This window comes from Haliaeetus leucocephalus, unplaced genomic scaffold (assembly GCF_000737465.1).
Source record: "Haliaeetus leucocephalus isolate CR32 unplaced genomic scaffold, Haliaeetus_leucocephalus-4.0 Scaffold1014, whole genome shotgun sequence".
NCBI lineage: Eukaryota > Metazoa > Chordata > Aves > Accipitriformes > Accipitridae > Haliaeetus > Haliaeetus leucocephalus.
In genome coordinates this window covers 720,579-733,053 of record NW_010973450.1, presented here as the reverse complement: position 1 = coordinate 733,053, position 12,475 = coordinate 720,579, and the positions used below count along the sequence as shown (strand labels likewise).

Here is a 12,475-nt window from a genome sequence, read left to right as displayed (position 1 = left end):
GTCAGGGCAGAGGGGGCACTAACAGCCCTCGCAGTCCCTGGCCAGCCCCAGCTGGGGCTACCCCCACCCCCATCCCTGGCCCAGGAACCCCAGCCTGTCCCCATGGCCCTCCCTGGCCACGCCAGGGCTGCGTCTGACCCCAGCTCCCCTCGCCAGGCCTGATCCTGAGCCCTCCCCATGGGCTGACGTCCTGCCATGGCCTCAGCCCATCCCCATCCCAGTGGAGGTGCCTGATGCCTGAGGCTGGGGGCTGAGGGACCCCCCCTCAGCTGCCAGCTCACAGGGAGCCCCGGCCCCTGCAGTGCCCCGACACGGTGCTTCTTGCTCCGTACCACCTACTCCAGAGTAGCTGCTACATCTTTTTATAACGTCAGGATAAGCACATAAGTTTTTTCTTACCAAGTTAAGGCGAAGTTGTAGGGCTTCATGCATCATTTGCCTAGCTTTAACATCGTCCTGGTACCGTTCTTCCCTCCAGTTACTAAGGATCTAAGAAAAAGCATTTGATTATAAAACATTAATTTGTAAAGAGCTGATAATCTGCTATTAATTGTGTGACTAGATCTTCCTGTTGTAGCAAAAAGAAAATAAGCACCTTTGTTATGCATTTATTAAAAACATTGTTTCAAACACCCTATTTAACTGTTCACCACAGCTAAGTAAATAGACAGTCTTGCACTGGATGCAGCTTCCCAACAGGATCTAGTGGGATCTCTGGTGAGAAATGACCAGAACCTTAGGGAATCTGGACCAGCCGCATTTCAGGGGAAAACCCATACAGCAAAAAGAAAGCCCAAGTGGCAGTAACACCAGGGGAAAAAAACATCGAAGGAATGAATTTAACTAGGATGTGGACCTACATCATAGCCTGGACCTGAGCTGAGAGGGAATATGAGAAAAAAACGGCTCTACAGGTATCAATTTTCACTGTCACAGTAATTCATAGAAACTAAAAGACAGAAAAAAGGAAACATGCACCCATTACATTGGGCACTGTATATATTCAGTTTAAAGACAGTCTTAAGGAGCTATTGTAGGCTAAAGCATGAACCAGATGGGAGCAGGAAGTCTAGAGCAGAATCAGCAGAGGTTGTGAGTAAGCACAAGTGATCCAAAGGAAGAGCTGTAGGCAATGGGCCAGTTTGGGACTAGTAATACTTTTTTTTTAAAATATGAACAACTCTTAATCTGTACTGGCTGGAGAAGATGAAGGGCTTTCCTAAAGAAGGAAAGTTTCAAACTTAACAAAAACTTTTCATGGTCAAGCTAGAGACTGAGAAGACTGTTCCCCTCAAGACAAACACCTTTTATTGGTTTTTCTGGAAAGAACTGAATCAGACTCAAGTTCATTATATTTCTCTGTAACAATTTTAGAAAAAAAGATGTATTCACTCTCAAAAAGGAACAAACACCTCCCCATTCCTCCTTCCTTGGACTGTTCCTTTTGGCATACCACTGCACTGTAATTTTCCTCCTTTTACAGCATCGTATACAAATAAAACTGATGACACATAAAACATCTAACAAAGGGTGCTCATGGTTATGTGCTTGTTTTACCTGATTAACTTGATTCTGCAGTGATGTTAGAAGCCCTTCCCGTTGCTCATCCTGTCCCTTAAGGCAAGTCAGTACCAATGAAAGGAAAGGTTGCTGACTCAAAAGAGACATGCTTTAAGAGAGGCAAACACAGAAGTCAATTAGTAAAGTTATTTTGATACTTCCCATCTTCACTCCCTTCCTTGTTTTGTCTACTTTTTTTCCCTGGAAGTGGCATTGCCTGCATCTATGTCTGTTTGTTTTAGTGAATTAAAGCCTTGCCCCATGAACTAAAAGAACATGCACACAAGGCGGCAGAGCACCAGCCAGTATAAATGCACATATTATGCATGTCATTACTGAGAACCCACCTAGCTCAGGGCATTGAATGACCAAGAATTGCATGGACACCCAAAGGCCTGACTCAGAAACAGAACATGTTATTTTAAGACTACTTTGATTAACCAGGGATATAATTTTAGTGGAGATTAGGCAGCTAAAGTTTCTAATCGACATTAGTGGTCTGAAGTGAATCCCAAGTAAGTTCCCCGTACGAGCACTGATTAGAATTACAGCTGCCTAAATTGCACTAAAATTCTAACACGGGCTTAGTGTAAGTAAACTGAGATGCAGCTTTAGCTGGTTGTAGGAGAAATGCCATACCAATGCAAGGGCTTTCAGATTTGTTTAAATTTTTTTTTTTTTTAGATTAATGTATATCTATTATAAATATAAAATTAAGACAAACTGAAAGAAATACACGAAGATGAATTTGGAAGTACAACATATGAAGTAGGAGAGAAGTTAAAAAAGTCACCAAAGGGATTTTAGTAACAGCTCAGGCAATGATTTTTGCAGTTCTAGGTATATAAGCTCCTTGAAAATTACATGCATCCATAAACACAATACAAATACATATCCACACATACACGTGTATTTATTACAAGTATTCATTTCAACAGTTATTTTCATTTGGCATTTAACTTGACTTCAACAATTTAGGTGACAATTAGTATAAAGGAATGGCAAAATCCCAAGGTCCCATAAAAGGAGCAAAATAGAAAGTCTGTATTTTCAAAAGTCATGTTAAACAGTGATTTTTCAGATTTTAGGAACAACGTGGTAGGAACACCTCTGCATTTTCTCATTAATTTCCACAAGAAAAATTTATAGTTTGCAATACAGTTATTATTACAATTGCTATCCCTGCTACACAAAGCAGAGTTTGAAAAAAGAAAAAGAGATCTTATATACGTTATATAAGATTTCATACTTTCCCATAGTATCATTGGTTTTGTCACTTACAGAGTAGTAAAGTTTGGTTTTGATCAAGAAGAGATGGAAAAGCTTCAAAAAGCACACAAGGAAGTAATTTATTGTTACAACTAGAACAACTTTGTAAATGCTTTTACTTCTGCGCGTAGGAACCACTGTGGAGGAAGGGCTTGACAGTTTCTATAGGCATTTTATTTCGGCTTTGAAAGAGGCTTGATTTAGGTTTTCTACGTTAGACCTCTCCCATAGGAAAAGAAATAGAAGACAGAAAGAGGTTCCATATTCCCTTCTAGTGATGCAAGGAGCAAGAGAGCCAGTGAATAATGGAAAAGTGCTGATGTGCCCAGAAACACCTAACAAAGAGATCTGGAAAGCAACATGTCTTTTTTTTGTCTAACAACAGAGTGGGTATTGCAAATGAATTAGAAGGACAAGGAAGAGATGGCTTCGTAAAGCTAATACAAAGTGTACTTAACTCAAAAACTGAACATGGCAAACAGAACTTCTAGAGGTTGATAGATTGCATAAGCTTATCAAAGAAACAGCCCAGATGAACTAGGAGGGTCCAGCACAACACAGAGTTATGGGCATACTGCAGTTATGAAGGAAAGAAAAAAAATTAAATCTTCTAACCTTAAAGGGAAAATAAGCTAGGTGGAAGAGGCTAGAAAATGGCAGTAGATTTATAAAAGGCTCCACAGAATTTAATGACAACCATAAGTCAAAATCTATATGTGCAATGCAGATTTACAAGAGTACTATAAAGCGGCAAAGCCCAGTTATTGGTCCCACGCTCAGGGAAAGTATACTGCAAGAACAACATCAAAGGTGATCAAAAAGATAACGCATACTAGTAACACTAAGAACAAGAAACTTACAGTGGGACTGTAATACAACAAATACCACAAGCCTTTAAGAAGTGATTTGTTTTCTTGAACAACTGTAATTTGGAAGAGCTTCAAAAAAAGAAAGATGGTTGGAATTTGAAGCTAAGAGACCTTGTTGTGTATAGTGTTCAATGTAATTTCTACCATAACTCTAAGAAAGTACAAAAAAATTATAGGCACTGTGGAAGAATATTTTACTAAAAGAAGCTCAATAACCATTAAGTCATTAAAATTCTCATGCACTTGGTAAGTTAGAGATGAGCTTAAACTTAATTCCCAACAGGAATTAAGTGACATCTTATAATTATGGGATCTTAATGGCAAGAAAAGTGGCCTACTGCCATAGAAGGGAAGAGACAACAACCACTCTAACTACTCTTTTAAATCTCTAACATTTCCCATCACCAAGCTGTAGAATAGCCCTGGAAGATGTGTTACAAAGCTTTCACATTTCTTCCTCTGAAACCAATGATATTTCTTCAGCTAAAGCTAAAACTTCAAACTAAATGAAGCCTGAACCCTGTTTGGGGTTGATAACTTTTTGCTCCACAAAAGTGAACTGAGGTTTTGTGAAGCCAAAATCTAGTCCAGTCCTCAGTAAACACCTTCAAAAATACCTTTCAGCTCTGTGTACAGGGATTTCCCAAGGTCGTACCTTTTTTGTTTCTGTCTATCTCTTTCCTTCTTAGAAGATGACCCCAAATGCTGACCTTTCTCCAGCTCCTCTCCTGCAGCTTTCAAGACCCTACCTTGAACTGAGGTAGGCAGTTTTGCAATCAAGGGAGCCACCAGCCACACTCCTCGCCGCTCAGAGGAACTAGAAGTAGAACAAACTTATTTCAGCCAAAATATCCCTGTAGTTTTGCAACCAGTATTAGCTGTTATAAAAGACTGAACTGCTTTAATAAAGCAGTTGACACAATGCATCTGGAGTAACTAGTGTGGACTGAGCAGTCACAATTTCTGGTTTCCAGAAAATTCAAGAATAGCAACTATATTTATTGTTAAACAAAAGTAAATAGAAGTAACCTTCAGGTAACTCATGTCCGTACATTCCTGTTTCAAGTGCAAAAAAGTCTAAGCAATCTACATAAAATTAAGCATCATGTTGGCTAAAATAATTAAAAAGGTGCTACAAAAAATACCTTAGGAATGTCTTTTTACCATTCTGTCTTGTATTACTTGTGTCAGCATTTCCAACAGAGTTTGGATTGAAGAGGCCTATACCAGAGTTAGAAGAGTTATTGTTTAGATCAGCGGATTGCTGAAACACCTCTATTGTCGCCTTTGCAATATTATCCAACAAGCTGTTCATTTCAGCCACAGACCCAGAACCCTACAGTAAAACATAAGTAAACTAGCACATTCATGGTATGCTTGCTCATGGACTACGTTAAAATATAACATACTTTTTTGCATTAAATATTTAGATAGAAAGTTTGAAAAGAAATACTCACAGGCTCCTTCATGCACTGTTTGATCATTAGTTGCAGCTCCAACCAAGACTGACGGAGAGTCCACTGATCTAAGTTCTAGGTAAGAATTAACATTACAAATAAAGTGTCAACACTTTGCATGTCTAAAAAAAAATAATAAATCTCATAATTGAATATGTTACATGCAAAAGCCTCATCTTGTAAGTAGATCATCGCAATCACTACTCTTTTAAATAGTTTAATGACATGCCAAAACATCAGACCTATTAAGGAATGTATGTTAACTTCCACATCTTTGCAGCTAATACTGTTACTGGATACTTTTAACCACGCAACTTTTCTGAATAAAAATCTCGCTCTCTGCAAAATCTGAGTTTAGTTAAATATGAATATGGAAAATGTAATTCACTCTTTCATTAGCAATTACATTAATCCATGACACTGCCATCCAAGTGGACATATCTGTATTTAGCACAAGGCCATCTAGACCCGATTACAGTAAATGCAGCAGCTGAAGTTGTTATTTTGCAGGACACTGATCACTGTTTATCCTGGTTCAGATATTGTCAACTTGATTCTTCACAGGTCTATTCAAAGAAAATCCATTTTGAAGTTTAAGGAATGAAGTGTCCCTAATGCAGCTGAATTTGAAGAAATGATCAGTTTAGGACTGTCCGTGAAGGCATTTGAGCTTTTTCCATGGACTAGGAGTGTCTTTCACCACAGTACTGTCACAAAGCCCTACTGAGACAGTAGGCATCTCCACCTAAGGAGCCCTAAAAGCAGCTCCCTTTTCAGTGGTTTCCTGATGACTGACAATGCCGAACAGCAACGATGAGTGTGCTGCACACTTCTTTCCTCCATAACTGTGGAATCAGAAGTAATGAGACACCAGAAGTCATGCTATAAGAGTGTTTACCACAGAGACTGGGGATCCTGAGCACATACAATCTTTAAAGAAGAACCTAATGCTTGATTGCACCAGGAACTGCAAATCAATGTCACTTGGTGGTGCTGCTGAATGACAGGTTAGAAGTCAGTGCACCACAGGTAGTTTTTTCCACCTTTTCCCCACTGCATTACCTGAAGTATGCGTTTGATGTGCTGTCTCTGAGGGTTGTCACCCTCGGTGCATTCTTTAATACCATGAGGATAACAGATAAGTTGAAGGAGTTTCTGTGCTTGTTTGTTTGAAAGAACAGGATCCAAAATAAGATCTTTGTCTGTGCACAGCCTCTCAGGTTCCTTTAAACAGTGCTCTCCAACCCATTCCTGTAAGTAATCAGAGAACAGATTCACAAGATAGTTTCAAGGCAATATTAACTTCTGGTAAGCTAAAGAGAAAAGTGATTTTTCCATATGCAAAACTTGAAGTGAACTATGGTTCATGCAACACGTGAGATTAGAAATGTCTTCTGTCATTCAGTACCACCTGAAAGTATAAGACTGTTAACAGGTTTTCTAAAATTCATTTCTTCTATACTTTGAAAGCAACTTCGCAATAAAACAAATGCTACTGCAAAAGCACTTTGAGCAGACAGTTGATGGAGTGGTCCTACTGTCTTCTCAAAGTGCTTGAGATTCAGGTAGGAAAAACACGTCAATTTTGATAGAGTGCAGGGAGATGCTAATAACTAACTAAACCAATTTTTTCCCCCCAATAGCATACGACTCTGTGTATAAACTGCTCAAATCAGGAAACCCAAACAGATTCAAATATTGAAATACTTCAACATTCATTTTGCACCAAAATATATGTTACACTTTTCAAACAAAATAACACTGTTTCTCCAAATGAAGACAGAAGAGTAGTTTTAGAGATTACCTGCTGGCAAATGGTTCTTAGCACATATCTAGCATACTCGCTTAAACTAGCAGTTTCTATGGAAACAGCTTTTCCGCATGATTTCAAAGTGTGAGAGGAACCCCAGATTTCATCCTCATTGAGTTCATCTAGTAAGCCTCTCATATGGAATTCTTCACTCTTCAAGGAGTTGACATTGTTGCTGCCAATTTCAGCATCGCCTGTACAACAGAAACACAGAAGCACAGGGTGAACTTCTACCCACGTGCCCATGCCCCCAGACTGCTTACCCACCAAGGAACGTCTTTGGAGGCACAGGCCAGCTGAGGACTAAACAGGAGTGAGGCAGTTGCATTCAAAAGGGCAGCACTAACTGCCTCTGCAAATCACCATGTTCAAAGTATTGTCCGCTTTCTTCATTCTGCGTAGCATCTTTTTAATGGATATTTCAGAAGTAGGAAAAGGTTTACACATATCAAACACAAATAAAGCCACTATGTGCTCAACAGGAAAAGGTCTGTGAGTGCATGGAATTGCTTTAGGAGATAATGAAGAGTTGGGTTACTTGCTCTTCTCAGATGTCCCTTCTCCAAGTTTTCTCCCTTACTTTGATTTATTAACACTCCATAGATCAAGAGACAAGTATGACAGTGGCCCCTTAGCCCACCTTACTATGAACTTCTTGACAAGAGAGACTGATCTTCCTGGGAATGGAAAAGGGCAGAGCGTACTGAGGGAGCGTGGCAAACACTAGTGAGCCCCTCCTCTCCGCAAGGCACCAGCACGGCTTTGCAACCACCATCTACCTGAAACTAACAGGGTTGACCAGAGAAGAAGGAAAAATATTTCGGACACAATGCAAATAAATCAGACCTGTAACAGTTCACGTTTTACATGTTTACTGGACATGTTTGTCCAAGGCCTGAAACCTTGGACAAGGAAGAAGATGCAACTACAGTGTGTAGTAGTGGGGAAAATAGCCCCAAATGCTGCACATAACACCCCAGAGGCTGTGAGGCCATCCAGGAGCATGCATGACAACAGCCTGCATAAGAAGCAGGCTAATGTAGCCTAATGTTTTAAGTCAGCAGAAACTCTAGTGGATCTTAACTGATGCACTACATACGATAGTCATCCCTTAGAAAACCCCTCAGTTTACTATCAAGATCAACAACTAACACGACGTGACAAGGCTAAATGGCTTGCTTCAGCCACTCATTCAAACACACACACACACGCATTCATACCAGGGCCTCTGGTTACACATATGCTAGGATTTATTCCTAAAATCTGCAACTACCAGCAAAATATTTCAAACTACTGCACCAAGGAGACCGACCGCCTTTCAGCAGCTGTGGCCACATCCCCAGAGTACTACATTATTTACACAGAGAGCTCAAAACACCACGCTGCACCAGGTCCTCCTGCGCACTCAGTTGTCCCGTCACTGTTTCTATGTTCCTTGGTACTGCATTACCCTGGGCAAAAAAAACCCATGAGGGTTTAGTAGAGTTACTGCTAAGAAAAACAGCCAACGCCTGTGCTCCTACCCTGGTCTGTGCCACTTTAGAGTTACTCCTAAATAAACCAGCATACAATACTTTTTTTAACAAGACCAAACTTGTACTTAACAGCTTATCAAAGCCAGAGCCCTGACTCGCCGTGACAGACCAGCCCATATGCAGACAATCCCTCCGGGTGGGTGGCAGCGCTGGTTGTGACCCGACAGCACGGGTTTCATCCCCGACCCCTCAGCCAGTTCTGCACAGCCGGCCCAGAAGGCTCACCCAGCTCTCCGCTATGGCAGGCACGCTCCTGCCCCAACCTCCTCTGCACAGACCTTTGCAGCACAAGGAATCAACTCCTTACAGAGAGTGGAGAGACTGAATGAACAGCGTTGTCACTCATGAAATGGAATAAAAATGATTTTTAAGTAGGCCAATAGCAAAACAGCAGAACATACCCTGAGAAGTGAAAGCAGTTATAATCCCTCTGTTTCTCCAAATCCAGGCAAATCCAAAAACCCCTGTACCACTGACCCAACAGCTGGTAGAGCAGACACATCAAGCCCTGCAGAACCCAAAGCCAAGGACAAGCTCATTGCGAAGTGTGGGAAACAAGCTGACGAAGTCTGTGCCCAACACACGTGAACAGGCAGCAGCAGCAAAGACCCCACCTACACGCTCCCTGCACTCAAGCATCTTATGAGCTTGTGAGCACAACTATATCGAGCCCAGATCTGTACCCATGAAGGACAAGAGGGAAGAACCTGGCAGGCAAACAATGCAATGAGGAGACTGATACCAAGCCACACATGAAGCTGAAGCCATCCCAGAATGCTTTGATAAAACTTGCAAAGACATTTAATACACCCTAGAGAAGTTGACTGCAGCACCATCTTTTGTTGTGGGTAGAGATTATTTTTTTCTAACACAGATTTCTACTCACAAAGCTTCCTCAGCATAGAACTGCAACAGCTATCATTTATCTGATGCTTTTCCTCAGTAATCAAGTACAATTTTGAAATAACTAATGCAGGGTGCCAACAAGAGACATCTCCAAATCTAACATTTTGGGTATAGGAGGAGATGTGCTGCAGTGAAGGCACAAATAAACTATGTGCCTGAATCTTCCTTCGTACCACTCTGCACCAGACCCTATCTAAACCTGCATAGAGACGAAACAACAGGTGCTCACACTACACACCATTAATGAAAGAGAATAGCAAACCTCAGCACTCCGAATAGCAAGGGAACATAGATAATGGCCATAAACATATTTCAAACTCACTCTCAAATCCATCAGTCCATCCCAGATAGCTATGCCTTTAACATCTTTCCAAATATAGTCACATCATTAAGGATCATGGGGTCTTTGAGACAGTTCTGAGACACTGGCCAACAGAGAATATAGTAATGGCACTCTAGCTGGAGGTATACCTCTGTAGGTATGTCCACATCTGGAAAATCTTGCTTGTTTAACTGGACATTTACTTAGCTGCAAAAAATACACATCACCATAGGTCACAAGAGCTTTAACTGAACTTAAGCCAAACCAAGCTCTGAGGCAGGTATTTGTTTGGAAAAATAACACACTCATTGTTCAAGGAGAGTTGCTTAGCAGTGACTCTTTTAGAACTTCCACAATGACAGACACACGTGATTTGTGGTAAAACACAGAAAAAGGTGGGGAAAATCATCTGAGAGTGTATTTCCTCTCTATATTTGAGAGGGACTTGCCTGAGTTTGAAATGTGCTGGGACTTGGTGGTGGGGGTAGAGGTCAAAATGTGAAAAAGTTACATCTGCTTAAAGCCTCATCAGCGGGGGGGGGGGGGGGCGGGCCCCCCAGAAGAAAAATTCTGCCTCTTGACCTGTGGGAGAAACACTCACATGCTACAGAAGCATGGACAGCATCCACATTTTTCTCTTGTCATCAGGGTTTTCCTTTTGCAGGAACATTCCCAGGGAAATGAACTAGCACGATCTGTTTTTTACTCGAACACTAGAACAAAAACATTACACACAACTCTGCATAATCTTACCAAGCATCAAAATTGCTTTTAAGACTGCAAACACAGCTCCCACTTCTATACTGTTGTGAGCAGCAGCCAAGAGGTGACGATCACAAGAAGAACGAATTCCAGGAAATAATTTCCCTATGGAAAGAAGAGTAAATCTCGTAGAAAATGGTTGTTATTTATCAACTAAAATTTCCTTTGCACAAAATTCTTCTCATCTAGAACAGCTATAGAAGTACAATAACTGAATGAAGAACTGAATTTTCTGAAATTGAAACTGAAGACCAACAGGTAAGTCATTAAAATCAACTGGGATACATGGTTATGATGTATTAATATCAAAATAAAATACGATAATTTAAGTAGAAAAAGGAGCCTATCATTTCACTGTGTCGATGTAAACAGTGAATTTAACCACAATGAGAAACTGAAGTGTATTTTGGTTTTGACTTCACAGATTTAGGAAGTTACTTACCTCATCTAGCCTTCTTAACAAATGAGGCAAAATTAATTACTATAAATGCCTGTTGCACAGTTAAGCCTAATTCTACAGCTCAGAAGCAGACTGCAAAAGAAGTCAGTGAGTGCTTTTTCTAACATGAAGGAGAAGATAAACAGACTGAAAGACAGGGAGGGAGGGAGAAAGGAAGGATGAATCTACCACCTTTCTGAGGTGGTTAACTGAGCCATATGTAAGAAAAGTCTGTAACGTAGTCACATTTTGTTTGATTTGTACTATTTCCTAGAGTTCAGACATGACTTTTCCTATCCATTCAAATCCACTTTTATTTCTAGGGAAGCCTGGGACCACGTAACATATTTCTGTTACTCAGACAGTATTCTTCACGGCTCTTACTTGTTTTGCTCAAATATGCAACAAAAGTTCATGCATTTCTGGTCAAAAAAAGAAATTAATATTACTTTTAGATGGAACAATTTGACACCACTTAAGAGCTGAGGGGTTTTTTCTTTCAATTTCATTTTTCCGTAGAAATAGTCTTGTCATCAAATTTGCTGAAATACTTATAAGACAAAACAGAGGTTACTTCCAGGTATATTTCCTTTTAATTGTTAGGTGCTTGTTCCTTGCCTTTTTCCTTCCTCTTTTGGTCTGTGGCAAACACACACAGGTCAGACCACAAAAGATTCAAATTTAAAAGGAAAGAGCACTACATTAATATACTCTAAGAACTAATTTCCTCATGTTTCTTCTGTTGGACTAGGTGCTTTATTATACCCTATTTAAAATCACATTTAATTTAAATTTACATGCAAGGCTACCACACTGTATGATCTGTATCCCTATTAGTTTCTATATCACTGCAAGGTGACCCACTACAGGAGCTGTCACTGCCCCAACAATACTTAGTACAAAGGAAGGTGGGGACCGTGATAAATACTACCACTGCCAACAGCAGCACTGGCACAGAAACAGTATTAATAGGTCCCAGGCTCACATGATTGTTTCAATGAAGTTCCAAAACAAAAGGAGAACTATCAGGACAGAACAGTCTTCTAAATGTATTCCTCTTTGCTGAAGTGTACACAGATGCTGTGTTAAAACTTAATTTTCTTTTTTAAGATGTAATATTCAAATGGCTGAGTTTTATGTCAACATTATGCCGCACCTGGATGGCCAGGTGTTGATAATGAATAAGTTTCAGCAAACTTCTATAGTTTTACATGCATATAAAACATTTCCCAAGCAAGTAAGAATGTATCAACTTTTCACTAGTGAAACATCTGTAATTTTAAACAGGCTATCACTTCTACTCGCACTATGGATATTTTCTCACGTGAAATCTGAAGCCATCAAAACACATCTGGGTTCACTTTCTGAAATGAAAGGGCCACACAGCAGGCAACTTACCTGGTCCCTGGGGAAAGAGGCAGACCTGGGGTGTCCTGAAGAGGTGCAGGAGTAGCCGACAGGTCATTCTCGCCCCAGGCTCAGCATCCGGATCTCCACAGGCTATGGAAGATGGGATGTGGACATAAGGCATCTGCCCAGGACCTCC

General features: G+C 40.5%; 1 protein-coding gene across 1 annotated transcript in view; it reads right to left on the bottom strand.

Annotated features, from left to right (window-relative positions):
* The window catches only part of MED12L (mediator complex subunit 12-like), a 139,160-nt gene that overhangs the window by 22,286 nt on the left and 104,399 nt on the right, over positions 1 to 12,475 (bottom strand). The window contains exons 20-28 of the mRNA XM_010584903.1: positions 12,328 to 12,429; positions 10,482 to 10,595; positions 6,960 to 7,159; positions 6,218 to 6,406; positions 5,156 to 5,230; positions 4,844 to 5,034; positions 4,354 to 4,515; positions 1,558 to 1,669; positions 400 to 489 (exon numbers count right to left, since the gene is read on the bottom strand). Coding sequence (XP_010583205.1) covers positions 400 to 489; positions 1,558 to 1,669; positions 4,354 to 4,515; positions 4,844 to 5,034; positions 5,156 to 5,230; positions 6,218 to 6,406; positions 6,960 to 7,159; positions 10,482 to 10,595; positions 12,328 to 12,429 — 1,235 coding nt within the window. The remainder of the gene's footprint in view (positions 1 to 399; positions 490 to 1,557; positions 1,670 to 4,353; positions 4,516 to 4,843; positions 5,035 to 5,155; positions 5,231 to 6,217; positions 6,407 to 6,959; positions 7,160 to 10,481; positions 10,596 to 12,327; positions 12,430 to 12,475) is intronic.